Raw genomic sequence first — 20,463 nt, 5'->3', positions numbered from 1 at the left:
GACAGGGATTTTCCTGTACAGGATAGAGATCCTTGCAATTTCATTAAAGGGCAGGGTTGGGCCCTGTGTGAGTTTTTTACCTAATGTATACAAAGTAATCAAAGGTTTAACTGTTTAATTGTAAATTCTGTTTTATTTCTGAGGTTAAAACAAGAACAACAATAATATTTCACCTCTAGTTCTCTCTATATAAATACATAAATGATGTGCTCAGGACTCACAATTTGGATCCAAATGTTGAATACTGCAAACTTTGGGGATGTTCAGATCTGGTGTTTTGATTGTGGTTCATCTGTAAAGTATATACCCCATACCTGAAACAATCCTCCCCTGCATCCTCTTTCCACTGAGAGGGAATAATTTATACACACATTTGCAAAACAGTAGTAGGGGAAATGCACCATGTGGTTGTTCCGGGCATGGAGAGCCCTTGCCAACTCTCACCAAAGTCAATGGTAGATTTAAATGGGAGTTGGTTTGAACCCCTGATGCCCATATTAAAGTTGCAAGACTGACGTTAGCCAGAGTACTTACCACAGAGTGTTTCTGTTGCCGCTTGACACACTGAAACAGTGTAATGCATACTGAGTAATGGATTGGGTCATTCATTGTCTCTTCAAGCATCTGGAGAGTGGAGAACTATAGGAGATATTATTTGGAATGGCATCCCAGAGAGCCACAAAGTAACCATGAAGTGTGCACTTGACATTGCATTGCAATGTTTGCTTCATTGCTTTGCCTGAATACGTGATGACATTGTGTTGTGAGGATGCAATGTCACAGGCCAAACAAAGAGAGGTCAGGATGCCCTCCCAGGACTTTGTGGCTTTCTAGGCTGACTAAGTGCTCTGCAAAGACATCACTGTTATAGAATGTCAAAAGTAGATATACTGACCTCAGTGAGATTTTTTTTTATTTGTTAGTGCTCTTTTTTTGTTTGCTCAGCTCCAGATTAAAAAAGGGATTGCTTTAAAATACTTATAAGCACACAACAATTTTTGTGCATTGGGGCTTTTTGTTGTTTTAATTACAATGAACTTGGTTCACTCCTGCTGGGTCAGAAGGTTGGAATTTGATTCCTTCTGTGCCAGGACTGACCAGTTCATTTGAGACGGAGGAGAAGTTATCTCGAGAGCAAGGTGCTGGAATCTGGCAGGGGAAGGAAGTTTTAATTCAGAGCCATATCTCCGCAGGAACCCACCAGCTATCCTGGAAATGGACTGGATCAGTTCTCCTGAGCATCCTAACCATGTTCCCTCTCTGCCCAGCACCATCCACTATTTGGTTGGGACAACCCGCTCTGGGTCCCCTGGAGAGTGGAGGTTTTAGTCCCCATGTATTTCTGTGATCTCCTCATTCTCCTTTTCAGGTGGACTTTCATAGAATCATAGAATATCAGGGTTGGAAGGGACCTCAGGAGGTCATCTAGTCCAACCTCCTGCTCAAAGCAGGACCAATCCTCAATTAAATCATCCCAGCCAGGGCTTTGTCATGCCTGACCTTAAAAACTTCTAAGGAAGGAGATTCTACCACCTCCCTAGGTAACGCATTCCAGTGTTTCACCACCCTCTTAGTGAAAAAGTTCTTCCTAATATCCAACCTAAACCTCCCCCACTGCAACTTGAGTTGCATTACTCCTCGTTCTGTCCTCTTCTACCACTGAGAATAGTCTAGAACCATCCTCTCTGGAACCACCTCTCAGGTAGTTGAAAGCAGCTATCAAATCCCCCCTCATTCTTCTCTTCTGCAGACTAAACAATCCCAGTTCCCTCAGCCTCTCCTCATAAGTCATGTGTTCCAGACCCCTAATCATTTGTGTTGCCCTTCGCTGGACTCTCTTCAATTTATCCACATCCTTCTTGTAGTGTGGGGCCCAAAACTGGACACAGTACTCCAGATGAGGACTCACCAATGTCGAATAGAGGGGAACGATCACGTCCCTCAATCTGCTCGCTATGCCCCTACTTATACATCCCAAAATGCCATTGGCCTTCTTGGCAACAAGGGCACACTGCTGACTCATGTCCAGTTTCTCGTCCACTATCACCCCTAGGTCCTTTTCTGCAGAACTGCTGCCTAGCCATTCGGTCCCTAATCTGTAGCTGTGCATTGGGTTCTTCCGTCCTAAGTGCAGGACCCTGCACTTATCCTTATTGAACCTCATCAGATTTCTTTTGGCCCAATCCTCCAATTTGTCTAGGTCCCTCTGTATCCTATCCCTGCCCTCCAGCGTATCTACCACTCCTCCCAGTTTAGTATCATCTGCAAATTTGCTGAGAGTGCAATCCACACCATCCTCCAGATCATTTATGAAGATATTGAACAAAACCGGCCCCAGGACCGACCCCTGGGGCACTCCACTTGACACCGGCTGCCAACTAGACATGGAGCCATTGATCACTACCCGTTGAGCCCGACAATCTAGCCAACTTTCTACCCACCTTATAGTGCATTCATCCAGCCCGTACTTCTTTAACTTGCTGACAAGAATACTGTGGGAGACCGTGTCAAAAGCTTTGCTAAAGTCAAGATACAATACATCCACTGCTTTCCTTTCATCCACAGAACCAGTAATCTCATCATAGAAGGCGATTAGATTAGTCAGGCATGACCTTCCCTTGGTGAATCCATGCTGACTGTTCCTGATCACTTTCCTCTCATGTAAGTGCTTCAGGATTGATTCTTTGAGGACCTGCTCCATGATTTTTCCAGGGACTGAGGTGAGGCTGACTGGCCTGTAGTTCCCAGGATCCTCCTTCTTCCCTTTTTTAAAGATTGGCACTACATTAGCCTTTTTCCAGTCATCCGGGACTTCCCCCGTTCGCCACGAGTTTTCAAAGATAAGAAAGGAATTCTTTCTCCACAAGAAAGGAATTACAGCCCAGGTTTCCCTTTAAGTGAATTGAGCTGTCTATATATTAACAAACCAAAATACATATGTATGTATAAAAGCAAATGGGTATATATACTATTTGGACCTAATTCTGCACTTATTAACACTAGTGTAAATCAAGAATAACACCATTGATGTCAATGGACATACAACTGTGTAAAAGCGATGTAAGTTGGAGGAGAATCAGGCCCTTTATTTTCATTATATCAATAATATTTCCTTTTTTCTGTTCTACATCTATACACCCTCTATTATTTTGGCTGTTGAAAATTTATGAGACTGTAACTTTTCAGCTTGGTGTACACAGATTTTTCATACACATACATAAAAAATGTAATCTATAGACATTTACTGAACTGGTAAAAAAACATATGTTTTTTTTCAGATTTCCTTTTCCCTTCCCAAAACTTGGAGCAAAACCAGGAGATTAGTTCTTGATGTCAGCTGACATTTTTATGCCCATTTTTTAAGAACAAAAAATATTAAAAACAAACACCAGAAAATATACAATTTTTATGAGTTTTTCATGCAATATGGTACAAAATGAAGCCCATATTTGCCCTGTATCCATGATTTCAACGCCTAATGACAATGGGCGTTCTGTTTATCAATTAAGGGATTAATTTGATCCTTACTGTATATTAATTCAACTATGCCGGGGCGGGCAAACTTTTTGGCCTGAGGGCCATATCAGGTTTTTGAAATTGTATGGAGGGCCGCTTAGGGGAGGCTGTGCCTCCCAAAACAGCCAGGCATGGCCTGGCCCCCACCCCATATCCGACTCCCCCTGCTTCTCACCCCGGATGGCCCCCCCAGGACTCCTGCCCCATCCAACCATGCCCTGTTCCCTGTCGGCCCCCCCAGGACCCCTGCCCCATCCACACACACCCCTGCTCCCTGTTCCCTGATCGTCCCTGGAACTTCTACCCCTGACTGCCCCCCGTTGCCCCATCCAACCCCTCCTCTCATTCCTGACTGCCCCCCCTGGGACCCCTGCCCCATCCAATCACCCCTTCTCCATGACTGCCCCCGGAACCCCTGTCCCTGTCTGCCCCCCGCCACCCCACCCAACCCCCTCTCCTTCCTGACTGCCCCCTGGGACTCCTGCCCCCATTCAACCCCCCTGTTCCCCGCCCTCTGACCGCCCCGACCCCTATCCAGACCCCCACCCCCTGACCACCACCCCGAACTCCCCTGCCCTCTCTCCAGCCCCCTGCTCCCTGGCCCTTTCCCACGCTGCCTGGAGCACTGATGGCTGGCAGTCCTACAGCTGAACTGCCCAGAGCACCAGGACAGGCAGCCGTGCCGCCCGGCTGGAGCCAGCCACCCCACCACGCAGCATGGAGCACCGGGTCAGGCCGGGTTCTGCAGCTGCGCTGCCCAGCAAGAGCTCGCAGCCCCGCCGCCCAGAGCATGGCATTGCGGGGGAGGGGAAACAGCAGGGGAGGTGCCGGGGGCAAGCCTTCCGGGCCAGGAGCTCAGGGGCCGGGCAGGAGGATCCCGCTGGCCGGATGTGGCCCGCAGGCCGTAGTTTGCCCACTTCTGAACTATGCCAATTATTCTTAAAATGATTAGGATATTTCACTTTAAAGGCATACGAGGCCAGAGGCCCCCATACAACTTCTACCTTCAAAGGTCACTTCAGATGGACCAAAACTTGCTATCCTTAATTCAATTAATTGAATCAGAATTTGCCCCAAGACAAGGTGGGCCTTATTCTGATCTCACTTGCACTGGTGTAAATCAGGAGTGACTCCACTAAGTCAATAGTTACTTCAGTTTCAAACTGGCATAAATAATCAGAATCTGACCCCCCGAAACAGGCAAGCTTGACAATTCATTTTATATAAGATCATAATTCTCTAAAAGCCTAATCAATAGTTTCACTGTGCAAAGAGCCACTGAATGTATCGATCAGCAACCCTGCTGATCGCACTGTAATCGGTGCCAGAAGAAGTTATATAAACTACATAATGGTGCAATACTGATAATAGTGTATTGTATTGTACATAAATAAATGTGAGGAACATGCTATGCTTGCCACCACGCCTTTCTGATTAAGAGAGAACTTTGCCCATGGCAATATTCTGGTTACAATGTGCTTTTAAAAATGAACAAAATAAACCCATTTTTATAAAGCTATTTTAGATATCATAAATGGTCCCATCTGATCCTGCAATCCCCTAGTATACACATCTCTTTTTTATTTCAGTGAGAGTTCTGGTAGACAAGAAAAATACAAGATTGGGCCTTTGAGATTTGATTGAACCCACATCAACAAGGATATTCAGATTTAAGGACAGAGTAGTTCTGTATCAGAAGCATGTTCAGACAGTACCTGTCCCATCCTTAACCTTTTTCAGCCTCAGAACATGAGAACAGGTTTCAGAGTGGTAGCCATGTTAGTCTGTATCAGCAAAAACAACGAGGAGTCCTTCTGGCATCTTAGAGACTAACAAATGTATTTGGGCATAAGCTTTCATGGGCTACAACCCACTTCATCAGATGCATGGAGTGGAAAATACAGGAGGCAGGTATAAATGCAGAACACAAGAAAAGATGGGAGTTGCCTTACCAAGTGGGGGGTCAGTGCTAATGAGGCCAATTCAATTAGAGTGGTTGTGGCCCATTCCCAACAGTTGACAAGAAGGTGTGAGTATCAACAGAGGGAAAATTATTTTTTGTTGTGACCCAGCCACTCCCACTCTTTATTCAGGCCTAATTTGATGGTGTCAAGTTTGCAAATTAATTCCAGTTCTTCAGTTTCTCATTGAAGTCAGTTTTTGAATTTTTTTCTGGTTGAAGAATGGCCACTTTTAAGCCTGTTATTGAGTGTCCAGGGAGATAGAAGTGCTCTCCTACTGGTTTTAAATGTTACAATTCTTGATGTCTGATTTGTGTCCATTTATTCTTTTGCATAGAGACTGTCTGGTTTGGCCAATGTACATGGAGAGGGGCACTGATCCCACACTTGGTTAGGCAACTCCCATCTTTTCATGTGCTGTATATTTATACCTGCCTACTGTATTTTCCACTCCATGCATCTGATGAAGTGGGTTATAGCCCACGAAAGCTTATTACCAAATAAATTTGTCTCTAAGGTGCCACAAGGACTCCTCATTGTTTTTGCTAACATGAGAAGTTATTTGCATGCTGCTGTTTGAAACAGACAGTTTTTGAGCCAAAAAACCAGCCATATGCTGCCTTCAGTCCATTGTTTTTCTTCTATGTAGGAACTGTGCTGTGGACCAGAGATAGCGTGTAGCCTAGTGAATGGAAGCAATTGCCAATCTCATAGGTGGCAACCAGTGCAGATTTGTAGCCATAATGTAACAAACTGGAGACAGGACCAGATCACCACTTCCCATGACAAAAACCCACAGAAGAAGGTTAAGAGGGGAAATAAACTCTGTGCAAGGGACATAGAACAAGCTGTGGTTCCACCTCCCAAGCCTCATGATCCACAGGCGGCATTGACACTGAGACCCTGTGCCTCCATTTGGCTCTGGGGTTCAGATCCTCCATGGTATTTAGGCTCCTAATTTTTATTGATATCAATGGAAGTTAGGAGCCTAAATACCTTTGAGAATCGAGGTGTGGGTCCCCAGTGCTGCCCCACCACTTCCTGGCCACACAGCTCTGTTGGAGCCTCTTTGCAGGAGCCTCCTCTGCTGCACCTGCTCTTGGGCATCACTAACATGGAGAGGTTTGTGAAGTAAATACAACCTCTGCTTGTATTCACCTTCCCCTTGTGTTTGTGCAGGATATGTGGGTTAACAAGGCGCACTTCCCCACAAGCCACCTGGTCCCGCCCAGCCAATGCCTAGAAACACAGGAGTTAGATCAAACCAGTGATTCATTGAGTCTGATATTCTGTCTCTGACATTAGCTAATACCATGTGCTTCCAATGAAGCTGAAACAACCCAGTAATGCTCAGATGGGAATCTGCTTCCTATATCTCATCAGTTAGTGGGTGATTTATGCCTGATATGGTATGTTGCTGATTTTAAAAAATGTATTTAACCTACCAGCGGTCACTGTGCATGTACTCATTATCCATATAAACATCTTAGCCTCTCCTGAATCCTACTAAACTCTTAGGTGGAGATTTTCAGAAGTCTCTAGTGATATTGTGTACCTCAAGTTTTGGGTGCCCACCTTGAGATACCTCAGAGGGGATGGGTGTTCAGCATTTATTGAAAATCCGACCTCTTTCAAGTGTCTCAAGTTGGGCACTCAATATCACCTGTCACTTTTGAAACTTTTGGCCTCAGTGATGTGTTGTGGCAATGAACTCCACCGATTAATTAGTCACTGTTTTTAAAACCAATTCTTTTCATCAATTGTAAATTTGTCACCTTTCTGTCTCATTGAATATTGCCTTGTTCTTGAATTCTCCGAAGAGATAGATAAGAGCACCTGATCATTGGTTATTTTGTGTACTTCTATAATGCTGCCTCTTAGGGCCTCATCCTAACAACTGCTCTATGTGAGTGAACCCCTGTGTCCTTGGGGAGCCCTAACGTCCACCCACAGGGAAAAACTTTCAAGACTAAGGTCCTTCTGATTTCCGCCCTAAACTAAATGATATCAGTCTTTTCAATCTCCCCTCATAAAAAAGTCTCTGATCGTTTGTTGTTTCTCTCTGAACCCTTTCTGTTTCCACTACTCCTTTCTTAATATGGTGTGACCAGAACTGAACACAATATTCCAAGTGAGGGCAGAACATCAATTTATAAAATGGTGTTATAATATTTTCAGTATTATTTTCTATCCCATTCTTCATCCATTTGTACTTTTTGTTTCCTTTTTAGAACACCGCTGCACATTTAGCTGAGGTTTTCATCGGGCTGCCCACAATAACATCCAGGTCTTTTTTCTGGAGTGGTTACACTGAATTCAGAACCCAGAAAGGCTCAAACCATTCCTTGCAATATGCATTATCTTGCCTTTGTCAACACTGTCTTTCATATGACCCATTAATCTAGATGTATACGGTCCTGCTGAAGTTCCTCAGAATCTTCTGTAGTCTTGATCATTCAAATAATTTAGAGTCAGCTGAAAAACTTGCCACTTTGCTGTCCACCTGTAGCAGGGCAGTTACCCCACTCCTGTGAAAGGCTAGGCTGATTGGGGAAGCAGCCACAGCTGGGGCCATGCCTCAATCAGGCCACAGCTGGCCCTATAAAAGGGCTGTGAGCCAGGAGCTGAGTGAGTCTTTCTCTAGCTCTGGAGAGAGAAGGGTATCTGAGGTAGAGTTGTGCTGGGGAAAAGGCAAAAGGAGCTGGGGAGCTCCAGCCTGGTAATTCCCCAGGCTGCAGGCCTTGTGCAAGGCCTAAAGAAGGTATTGGGGCTACAGAGGTGCAGCCTGGGAATAGGCAGAGGCAGCTGGTCCTAACCCCTTACCAATGATGAGTGGCCATTACACTGCAGTCTGTCCCAGTGAGTGGGGGTTAGATGATGACTGGCAGTAGCCACTGAGGCAAGGTGGGGATAGAGAATTGGGGGTTCTCCAGGGAGGGGCAACCCAGGATGTGGGGACTGCTGGGAGCAGAACTCCAGGGTCCGGGAAAGACATGAGGCCAAAGACAGGCGAGTCAGCAGAGGTTGCTCCAAGCTGGAATCAAGCTAATTCCCAGGATAACCAGCAGGAGGTGCCACACCAGTGAGTCATCGCTGCGCTACACCACCCCTCTTCCAGTTCTCTAATGAATATATTAAACAACGCCTTTGGGGCAGCCTCTATTAACCTTTTGCCATGTTCAAAACTGATCCCTATTTCTTGTCTCTTGGCCAGTTTTTAATGCGCGGCAGTACTTTTCCTTTCACCCCATGTTGATTAAGTTTTCTTGACTTCTTCTTGTGAGGGATTCATTCCCTTGGTTCAGACCTTCCCCACTTAGAGATCTTAGAACCCTCCTCCCCTGGGTGACTGAGAAGGTGGGAATGTGGCTGTGGAAGTAGCTTACAGCCCCTATTCCACCTGAGAAGAGTGAGATCTCTGCACAGGGGCCCTTCTCTGTTCATGGATCCTTTGCAGTTATTTGGCAAGTCTATGGACCTTTACTTTTTGTGTGACCAACCTTGTCTGTGGAATGCCTCAGAAATTCACCACCCTCTTCTTGCATCCCCCATGGTGCTTCAGGAAAACACACTGGATCTTGGAACTTCCCTGATGAAGAATTCTGATGATGAGCTTCAGTCACTCAAAATATCCCTTTGGCCATGAGTGTCTCAGATGCTCTCCTATATTGCAGCTTGTGCAATGAAGCTTCAGTTATGGGTAAGGCTACATTTATGTCACAGAGGTCATGGAAGTCAACGAATCCGTGACTTCCAGCGACCTCCATGACATTGTCTGCTTCAGCCCCAGGGGCTGCAGGACTGGAGCTTGCAGCCAGCGTCCAGCAGGACCCTGGTAGGGTTCCGGCAACAGCAGCGATAGGCAACAGGGGGTCCCCTGCAAGGTTCCAGGGGCAGGTGACAGATTCCTGAGGGGGCCCTCCTCAGGGTTCCAGTGATGGAAACAGCCTCATGCAGGGGAAAGGAAGAGGGATGCCTCGGGCAAGCAGCTGGGGGTGTCCCCTTTTCTCTTTGGGAAATATGGTCACCCTGCAGCTCCCAGCCACCATTGGCAGAGGGGGACCCACTGCAGCTTCCACCTGCCGTGGCCAGAGGGGGAACCCGACAGCTCCCAGCCACCACGGTGGCAGGGGAAACCATGGAGCCGCAGCAGCAAAAGTCACAGACTGATCACAGATTCTGTGAATTTTTGTTTATTGCCCGTGACCTGTCCATGACTTTTACTAAAATAACCATGACAAAATCTTAGCCTTATTTATGGGTGCAAGGGAACATGTTCCAAGTCTTAATCAAATCATTTAAAAGATGATCCTGTCTTGGTAAGAAGCAACAGAACAAACAAGGCTGAACTCCAGAGAATACTATTTGCAGTTGGTATATTATGTCCAGTGAAGGAAATTAGAGATTCCATTTGTCTAAGCATCGATCTAAGATGTATTGCAGGGGCTATAGAGGGGTTGTATATGTATGCATGGGTCAAACACTGATGCTGGTACACCTTTTCCACCTGTGCAGGAAGGGGGGATTGCAGAGGAAGAGTGGGTGATGACAGGAAAGAGAAGGATTCACACTTCTACATGCTCCCTGCCACACATGAGAGCCTGGGGAAGCAACTTGGCCACTAGGCTGGTGGGTCTGTGAATCAAGAGAAGGGGAGGAAGAAAAACATGCTTTGGAGGGTACTAAAGAGTGGCTGGTTACCCATGTGGATATCCACATGGAATTAATGCTGATCCTGGCAGCACTAATTTCCACTCTGCACCTGCACCCCTTTTGGTGATTTTGCACAACTGTAGGCAGGACAGCCAATGGCAACATGACTCCTGGAGTACCTATGTTCCCAGGAGGACAGGAAGGTTGGACAGAACTGTGGATAGATAGTTCCTCTGCTGGCTGAGTGCTTCTTTCCCCACTGATTCTGAGAATCAATGGGTTCAGATGCCTCATTTCCCCACCCACCTCCTCTGGAACCTCCAACACTGTCTCCTCAAGAGGTGCATTAGCTGGAAACTCTGAGTTGAAACAGAGCTAATAATTTCACCTACCGGCAGATCCACACACCAATGCCTGGAAAAGATTAAAGGGACAGACACTATAAGTTTGGCTTTCCTGGTCATGCATACAACCGTCTATGTTTTGTGAATGAGCCTCTAAAATGGAGCCCTCGGTAAAGTGCAATAACTATATTTTTAAAAATGTGATAAGTTAAGGACAGAATATGAGACGTTATCACAGTTTTTAGTACAGTTCTACTATTAATTAGTGCAACATTATCCTTTCTTTTAGGAAGAATTACACTGAATGTGAATAGAATGTGAGGCAATCAGCTATGCCCAGGTGGAGCCCTGTGCCTGCATAGAACTGATTGCATGATCAGGGCCTAAATTATTCCCTATGGGCCAGATTCTGTAAGTGCTCTGTGGGCAGAACTCCCACTTGAATTCACCAGCATTCCACATCCAGAGGTGATACAGAACCACACCCTATGTTTTTAATGTTCTTTTTAAAGCACCACCAGCTCTTTCTGCCATTTTGATTTCCAAGACTAGGACATTTGCGCAGTAATAGTAAGACCTGAACAGCAGTCAAAGCCAATAACAGCAAGACCGGAGCTCCTCTAGGAGGACTGGCATTTCTTCTGAGTTTTAGGTTTAAACAAAAGTATCATGTTGCTTCACTCAAACAATACAAAACATAAAAAAGGGAAGAATGACAAAGTTACAAGTAGGCAGTTCTGAAAGACAGGACAGAAAGTCACGCATCTGTTCAGAGTCTAAGTGGCAGTGTGGTCTAGTGGTTTGAGCATGGGAATAGATGTCAGGAACTCCTAAAGTCTAATAGTGACTGCCACTGGCTTGTGATGTAGGGGTGGACAAATCATCTGGGGTGTGATGATCAAAAGAGTTCAGTTTTCATTGACTTCAATGGGAGCAGAGCTAAGGCAGTGCAGAGTGCTTTTGAAAATCTCATGCTTCATTTTCAGAGGTCAGTGGCAATTGTGAGTGCTCAGGACGTCAACTGGAGTTGCTAGGGCTATTAAACTTTCCACCTCAATTTTCTCATCTCTAAAATGAGACTAATATTTGCTTCGTCACGTGGCTGTTTGGAGGATTAATGAGTTGAAATGGGGTTCTAGTCTGAAAAGTGACTATCAAGATGACATTGATGGGTTCTGGGTTTGTTGTCTCTTAGTTATTTCCATATCAAATGTGTACTGTTCACTATTAAAATGATGTTTTCTCTTACTATGAGCCCTGCAGATGGAACCTAGGAACCAGAAATCAAAGTGGCTTCTTTCCCTCTTGTTTACAGTCATCTGTAACAGAGGTTCTGGCAGCAAAATTCTTCCCTTAGTGATACCCGTGCAACCAGGTTGTCTTCCAGGTCTGCCTGTGGTGACAAGTGTGTAACACCATTGCTTTCACTCTGGTTGCATAGATGTAACTGATTGAAACCTAGAGCACAATTCTGTTGCTGATGCACTTGTAGAGAAATAGAGCACAATTCCCTCTGGTTTAGCTGTCCGAGGCTAACAAGGACACACACTTCTTTAGTTACAATTTTGAATATAGGAGGAGAGCAGATCTGTTGAGTAAGAAGGTAATATTTTACCTAGTCATTTTTTAAAGGACATTTTGAATACCCTTTAGTGCTTTGAAAATGCAAAGGACTATCTATACATGTGCTAGGTATTACTAAATCCTACATTATCTAATTTCTTTTTTAATGATCTGCATGAAGGGGTAAACAGTGTTCTTATGAAAATAACAGATGAATTGGGTGAAACTGTAAACACCAGTAAAGACAGAGGGAGAATAATACCAAGAGACATAAAGAGATTCACCTAGGGAAAAGGTAAACTGTTACAGCTGTGGGGAAAGAATCCAAAATAGGCAATCAGGTGGAGAGAGACATAAAATGAAATCAAGAGACTGAAAAATTTAGAATGAGTAACAGCAACTAAATAAATGAAATCCTGACCAGAAAATGTATTGGACTCTAGGAAAGTCTCAGGAAAAGTGATGGGAGCCGTAGGTGGTCTTTATCATACGCGGTCCACCATGCCTTAATTCTACTCCCATTAAAATCAAGGGAAGTTTCACCAGTGATTTCAATGGGAGCAGTTAGTTATTTTGAAAATCCTACCCGCGAGTCCTCGACCGTTTTTCTTCTTTGTGGGTCAGATGCTGGGCCAGCTGACCCCTTCCTGCACGCCCCCTTACTCCAATAGGCTGGTAAAGGGGCCGGGTGCCTCTCCAGCTGTTGTGCGGGACTCGCTCCGATTATACACCCTTTCTCCCCATGCTCTGCTCCTTCCTCCTCTTCGCCTTGCTTTGCCAAAGCCTTTCACCGCGGGGAGCCCTGACCTAGATCTAAAGACTCTGGGGTCTCTCCTCATAGGGGGCTCTAGGTTACAAGGAGCCCAGGAGCCTGTGTTGGGGGCGGGGGAATAGGGGGCGGAGGCGAGGGATACCTGGCTGGGCCCGGTGGCAAGAGGCGAAGTGAGGACCGGAGGGAGGTCACAGGCTGAGCGAGCAGACAGCGGGGTGGGTGTTTTCGGGGGGAGAGGGCGGGGCACGCGTACCCCTGCTCCAGCCCCGCCGCCAGAGGCGCCGCGACATCGGGAAGCGCCTTGACCCGAAGCAAAGCTGCAGTAGGTCGCTGGGGGCGGGGGGTGGGGGGGAAGGACGCGGAGCCCCTGGCTTCGTCCAGGGGCTGCACCTGCCCGGGCCCGGGTCAGCTTCAACCGCCCCAAGCTCGCAGCGGCCCCCGGCCCAGCGATCGCAGGCTCGCTCCACCCTTGGGCCGCGGGCCCGATCCTTCCGCAGCTGAAACCCAGAGGAGGAGGCTGGGGCTCGCGGTCAGCAGGGAGCCCACAGCGGGGGCTGAGCCCCCAGGTTACGGAGCAGAGGCCCCGGGCGGGCTCACGCAGACCGTCCTGTCCTCCCGCTGCATTTCCTCAGCTCTGGCTCGTTGTATCCCGCTGCCCCGGCCGCTCACAGAGTGGCTCCAATAATTACGGCCCCCAGCTCTCTGCGACTCACTGCCCCTCGGGGGAGCAGCCCGCTCGGGGAGCAGGCGGCCTGCAGGAACAGGACCCCCAGACTGCGTTCTCCCGACCCGTGCAAAGCTTCCCTGCCTCCAGCGCCTCTAGATCCGAGTTACACGGGCATCCCCTCTAGCCACCGAGTCGATACCTGCTGCAGGGCCATATAACCTCTATATAACCCACGGTCTGCAGCGAATTTAGAGCGCCCTAGTCTACAGCTCTTTACGGTCACAGAGTCTGCAACTAGCCTAATTTACCCCCATAGAATCTATCCCCACAGTGTCTATCTGAATTATAACCACACGGTCTATGTTAGAGATTCCGAGGCCAGAAGGGACCATTGTGATCGTCGAGCCTGATCTCCTGTATAACACTGGCCAGAGAATATTTTATATAAACACACGTAATCTATGTCTATTTATAGCCACCTAATCTATATTTAATCTAATTTATATCCATATAGTCTATACCCATGTAGTATATATATATATATATATATATATACACACACACACTACAGGGAGATATATATCTATATATATGTCCATGTAGTGTATATGGAGAGAGAGGTTTCAGAGTATATATATATATATAATATTGTGTATATGTGTATCTGTATCAAGATAGGTTAGATGGAGCTATGAAATTAAAGTTTACATTTATCAAAAACACATATACATTTCAGCAAGCAACAGTAGACTAAACCCTCCTGGTTGGCTACATGAGTAAGTTCTGCCCCACAGAGGCAAAGAGGCTGGGGCCCGATCCGTCGCTGAGTCAGTCAAAGGTATCTCTCAATGATTTCAGGGGGAATTGGATCCGGCCTCTGCGCAGCAAATCCGTTATTAACGAGTAAAAATGAACGAAATGAGACACGCTACGGTGGCAAAGGTAAAGTCAAAACGTTAAGTATAGAGTGAAACAGAGAAATCAAACCCAAGAGTACTTGTTCAAGGCTAGTTGCAGGGCCAGATCCTGCGCCTTTACTCACAGTATATATTAATGAGCGTGTCCTCCTGGGTCAATGCACTCGTTGAGGATGAGAAATTAGGGTGAAATCCATTATTTTGGGAGGTTTTTTTAAAATAGTACTTAAAAGCTCTGCCCAATTTTGCAACTTGACATGCAAGCCTTATTGCGTGCAAATAGCGTTATGAACACCATGCGCCAGTCGTTCAAATACACGTTTTGGCTTCTCTCTGTTGCCTGGCCTTTCTCTGAACTTTTCTTATAACTCTTTCCCTCACAGGAAAGCGCGCACACACACACACTACTGCCATCGCAAGGTTATTGCACTTCACTTCTCTGGAGCATACTCTCATCATTGTTAGTTAGAACGTTCAACCTGGTTTAAATTACCATCACTGCTGGTATTTGTCCAGTCAAATAGTTGTATGTTTACAACTTCTTCTAATTACTATTTATTTGACGCAGATTTGTGTTGTTTTGCTTAATCTGTAGCCCGGAGTATAAAGAGGAAAAAAAGGAAAGGGATCAAGCGAGGACAGAAAAGAAACCCCCCCAGCTCGGGGAAGAAGACAATCTGTCATGTTTACATTCGCTCCCTCCAGTTGCGGGGCTGGGGTTTAGCTGATCTTTTGGAGGCCATAAAGGTAGAACATGGCCTCTGCTCCCCGCTAGCCCAAACCACGCTCTAGACCCAGCTACAGACAGGGGGAGGGAATCCTACCCAAGACCAAGGCTCTGGGGAGGGTTTCCTTGCTCCCCTGGCGCTTTCGGTTCCCCCGTGGCACAGTGGCCGCCCCAGGGCAGAGACCAGAACTTACTTAAGAGATTGGCTTCATGGGAGCCGTTGACTTTGCCATCCGGGTGGATCTGCAGATGGAAGCCAATGCCCACCCGGCAATAGAGGCTGCCCGTCCTGCGCCCGGATGGGCTCCACTGGAAGCTGCTTCTCTCCGGCCCGCTTCCTTTGGCTCCCAAGGAGGGGGAGGAAGAAGAGGAAGGTGATGAAGCGGAGGAGGCGCCGCCGGCACGGGCCGCCTGCCCGAGTTGCGCTCCGGGGGGCAGCGGCGCCAGGGCGCTGCTGAGGATCAGGCGGCTGAGGGAGAGGAGGCAGCAGAAGGACAGGCTCATTCTTCCAGCCGGGAGGGTGCCCAGCGCATCTTGCGAGCCAGGCTCCTGCTCCGTCTGCGGCGCGGCGCGGGCTAGCTGCGCTGGGAAGGCATCGCCCCCCTCGCTGCGGCGCGCTAGGGAGATCCGAGGCGAAGCGCTGGTGGCACAGAGATATTTATAACCCGGGTGATCTCACTGCTCGGTGCATGCCTGGAGCCGAAAGGAGGCTCTCTCCTCCGTCCGCCGCTTCCAGGCTGCGGGGCTGGGGGAGCCCCGCGAGGAAGAGGCGAAGGGCAGAGGGGAAGCAGCACCCATGGGCCCTGCGGGGGTGCGGATCGCACCAGAGGCCCGGCTGCGCCAGCGGCTCTTTACGCACCAGCGCGCTAATTCCTATCCAAGGGCAAAGGCTGCAAATAATTCATAACGGGGACGGCGAAATGGGCTCCCCGGAGAGGCGGCGGCGGATTGGGTCGCTTCCATAGGGCTGGGGGGCGGAGGCGGGGGGAGATTCATTCCCCTCCTCCCCCTTAAAGATGCCGGCTGGGATTTTAAGCACCGGCCCCAAATGATTCCTAGAGACCCGCGGCGGAGTGGGGGGATCCCGGGGGGCTTTGCCGATCCTCCGGCGGGCTGTGCATTAGGGACCCAAGGGAGAGCTTCCACTCCGGCGCGCAATGCTCTGCCAAGCTGCCTGGGGCGGGGTGGGGGTGGGCGAATGGGAGGGGGGGCTGAATGGGAGTGTGGAGGGGCTAACTTCGGAATTGGGGGTGGCTTGCAAAACGCAAGGGGCACTTACATACGCCAACGGTGCGCCTCCCGGGGGACCGTGCTCCTCGCTTACCTTCCGTGTGACAGACCCGGGCAAGTGGTTATTCAGCGCGTGCCCATCCGGAGGGGCAGGCGTCCATGCATCCCCCATCGGCGGGCCTGGCACACAGCACCGCTCCGGTGCGTGCCCTGGTTCCGCGGCCCCTTTGCAGCAGGCGCGTGGGAGCTGTCTCCCCCTGCGGCTCTGCCGTGCCGGGGACCACACTGCCGTGATTAATGGCACTGGGTTCAACCTTAAGAAACCTGAGAATAGCGCGGTTCTCTGTACGCAACGCCCGCCTGTCATTTACCGGAGAAATATACCTTCCTGGCATGCTGGGAATGGCTCTGCCTGGAAACATGCTGAAAGTCTGAGGCCGTACTTCTGAGCCATTATGCCTCTGGCACGCTCGTGAAAAGGGCATGCTCTTGCCCGGGAACGCCAAGGCACATATGCCGTGGAGGGTACTCAGATAGGCCTTATGCATTATTGAGCACGGCTTTAAAGCTTCCTCTTTCAGTAAAGAAAAGCATATAAAGGACATACCGATGTTCTAGATCTGAAATGCTCCTGTTGGCAGAGTGCTTGACGTAAACCAAGTTAAAAAAAGACATCACTGTACTTGCAAAGCGCCAAAGCTGCTATCGGAAAGCGGGTGTGTGTTTGTGTGTGTTGATAGAGAAAAAGAGAAACGCAGTCCTGCACTCACGGCTACCAGTGGGTATTTATTTCAGTGTGAAATAATGCAGGATCCCAACCTTCGTGAGAGTCTGGTGTGAGGAACGTCGCGTGGTATAGGAGTTCAGGCATAAATTATTCCATATGAATTATATATATTATATATATATATAATACACACACACATATATATAGTAATATGTCCAGATGCATGAGGTGTGTATAGGTGTGTGTGTGTATACCGACATCCACAAATTATTTCATATGAAGTATAGATAGATTAAAACAAAATATACATAGTATATATGCATGTATGTATGGCGTATGTATATAAAATATATACAGATATGTATGTATAATGTGTGTATATGTACAAACACGATACATATGCCTACATACATAACACACACACCCCTCTATAAAATTACCGCCCGAGTAAAAGTCTGCGTTTTTCCACTGCAGTCTGTTTCAGATTTTGCGTCCTTCTGAACAACAGGTATGGTCTGAATATTACGGCTTCAAGCGGCTCAGAGACGCTCCTGCAAATAAAATAAACACGAAGCTCCTTGCATTGCAAGTATGCCCCCGGGAGGAGTGTTCTCGTGTCTGTTGTTTATGCAGCTTTTGAAAGGGATTTTTGTGCAGTCGATTCAGGAAAGTGTAACCACCGCCGCCCCTCACCCCCCGCCAAGGGTTGCTTCAGGTGTGTTTATTAATTGGCATCGAGGGCCATCGCCTGGGGAAGGGCCGGGACCAGCGTTTTGTAAGGCAGAGTCGTTGAGTTTCTTCTAGTCCTACCTCCCTGATTCTAAGTCAGCTAATGTAGCTGATACAACTGAATAAGTCCCAGAGGGCCCGATCCGAAATCTTGACCCAGGCCAGTCTCCCATCGACTGCAGCAGGAGTTTTGCCTGAGTAAGGACTGCAAGATCAAGTCTTCCGTATCTTGCTGCCCGTTCTGCAAGCCCTGGCCAACTACCCGACTGAGGACTGCGAGATGGGGCCCATTGACCAAAGTTAGCGTTGTCTGTCTTGGGAGCTCCTACTTACAGACACACCGGGAGTCACAAGCCAGGAGACGGTAGCTTGGATTAGTTCCACAACCCCTCCCAGCCCCCAAATCCCATATAGGGCCTGATCTAGGAGCCAATGGGATCTTTACCTTCGGTTTTAATGGGGCCCAGAGTGCCACCCTCCAAAGAGATACCACTTAGCAGCGACACAATAGAAACGCCAAAGTTTTGCAAAGTCTTATTTCCCCTTGGGAAGAGCAAAGGGAAACCCAAACACTTTCATTCCCACAGTTCACATGCCACACATGTCAATGCAAACTAAATTCATTCCCTGCGTGGTCTGCTCTTAAAAAAAGTAAACAAGCTGGATGTGCATACGGTGCAGTGGTAAATTAATCAGACCCATTTCTGAATGGACACTTTTGAATCCCATTTTGCAACAATAAATCTGGTCCAAAGAACAGAAGTTCCTTTTGAAAAGTCAGATCAGGCATAGAGCTCTGGAAGGTGATTTTCCAGCGCCGTGTTACTTTTTGATAACACAAAAGCTTGTAAGTGGTGGCAAAATTACTGTTAAACCTCCAAACAACAGCAGCCTAAAATAAATGAAATACATACAAAAGAAGTCTGTAAATGGCCTATTCTTCACCCACAAAATGTCATTACGTGCATATATATACTCCTTATACTACACTTTCCATGTATCAATACAATGACACAGACAATCACCAATTTTCCTGTTAAAATAGAAGCTCTGACATTTTTAAAGCTCACATCTTATATCTCAAATTCCTGTAGAGAGATCAGAGTTAAAAATGTCCATTTCTGCATCATCACGGCTTGAGAAGTTCAGAATTAGAGTTAGTTACAATGTATCTTTAAGAAGAAAGCATTTGTACATTTCCTAGTCACACTTTCCAATTTTACTTTGATTTAAACATTTTAATTGTTTTGAAATGAAGACTAGGAATGCAATTCAATTCTTCCAGAGATTATTCTATAGATCCCCCGAAAGGTAATAATGTTGATCTCAAATCGGAACTGTGTTAAACAAGTGTCTACAAATTGCAACTTCATTGGAATATAAAAGTAGCCTTGGAAATGCATTCCTGAAAAGAGGAAAGGATTAACCCGCAGGGGCAGTTTTCTCAAGACCGCAACCTGAAAAATTTAAAATGTAAAAGACTATTAGCAGCTGCAAAACAAGCCCCTTACTGTTACCCGCTATTGGATCAATGAACTGCCATTATCCCCATCCGGAATGTTTTCCAGCCTATGTTTAACCCTGTTCTGTTGGCCCATCTCTAGCACTGAGAACAGAAGTCACAATGAAATCATCCGTGGGAGGTGATCCACACCAACCAGTTACCTTCTGCTTCTCACTGGGATAAACCAGACCTCGTTCGCCACCATCTCGGCTCCAGCTGGTTTAGGATGCCCCGATCCAACCCCCCAGAAATACCGCTGACCCCCCAAATAGGCGATTCACAAGCACGCTACGCGTTTCCGAATTCGCGTGGCTGTGTGTGTCTCGGCCCGGCCGGAGCTGGGAGGTCTTTTTAATCCGGGTCCGCCTCTAACGGGAACCGGAGAAAGAAGCAGCTGGGGGCGGCCGGTCGAGCCCGATGCCTGGGATCCACCACCCTGGCAGCAGCATGAGGGCACCCACCCAGGGGGAGGGGGAATTCAGACACAAAGAGAGGGGGAGCGAATGCATTGGAGGGAGAGCTAAGTCCAGGCTCGAGACACCCTACTGATTCCTGGGGGGATACAGGCACACGGCTTCCCCGTGGCCCCCCACCAGCCAGCCAGCCACCCCGGCCGGTGCCTTGCACGTTGGTGGGGGGGGGGTATTTCAGGGAGCAGAGGGAATAATTAGGGCTGGGCCCGTAGGAGACATCACGCATTCGGTGCCCACGCACACCCAGCCAGAGAGCTGTCGCTAAAGCAGGGGAGTAGCAACACCCCCACCCCGCAGTGTACCAGGAAAGAGCTTGCTGTACATTCACCAGAATACACGTCCAGCCCCTTTTAAAGTAGCCACGGGGCCGGATTCTCCCCTGGTGTAAATTAGCAGAGTTCCACTAGCTTCAATGGCCCATCTCCGCCGGCTGAGGATTTGGATCAATATCTCTAAGTAATCATTACTAGATTACTGATTATTAATCTTTAGTAATCAGTATCAGTATCCCAGTAGTAAATGACCATCTAGATTCTTTGGGAGAGGGCCAGGGGGTTATTTTCTATTTGGGGGGGGGATCTGGAATGATGTATTTTACAAGGTGCTCTTGGGTCCATTAAAATAACTGGTGGCTGACAAATATTGATAATGTCTGGATTCACACCCCAGACATGTACCCA

The 20,463-nt window shown here is 47.6% G+C and overlaps 1 protein-coding gene across 1 annotated transcript in view; it reads right to left on the bottom strand.

Annotated features, from left to right (window-relative positions):
* Nucleotides 1-15,624, bottom strand: part of FGF5 (fibroblast growth factor 5) — a 29,759-nt gene extending 14,135 nt beyond the window's left edge. The window contains exon 1 of the mRNA XM_077814358.1: nt 15,315-15,624. Coding sequence (XP_077670484.1) covers nt 15,315-15,624 — 310 coding nt within the window. The remainder of the gene's footprint in view (nt 1-15,314) is intronic.
* Between the last annotated feature and the right edge of the window lie 4,839 nt (nt 15,625-20,463).

The sequence above is a fragment of the Eretmochelys imbricata genome, chromosome 4 (assembly GCF_965152235.1).
Source record: "Eretmochelys imbricata isolate rEreImb1 chromosome 4, rEreImb1.hap1, whole genome shotgun sequence".
NCBI classification, from domain to species: Eukaryota; Metazoa; Chordata; order Testudines; family Cheloniidae; genus Eretmochelys; species Eretmochelys imbricata.
The sequence above is the reverse complement of the archived record's forward strand: the minus strand, read 5'-3'. Positions and strand labels throughout refer to the sequence as shown.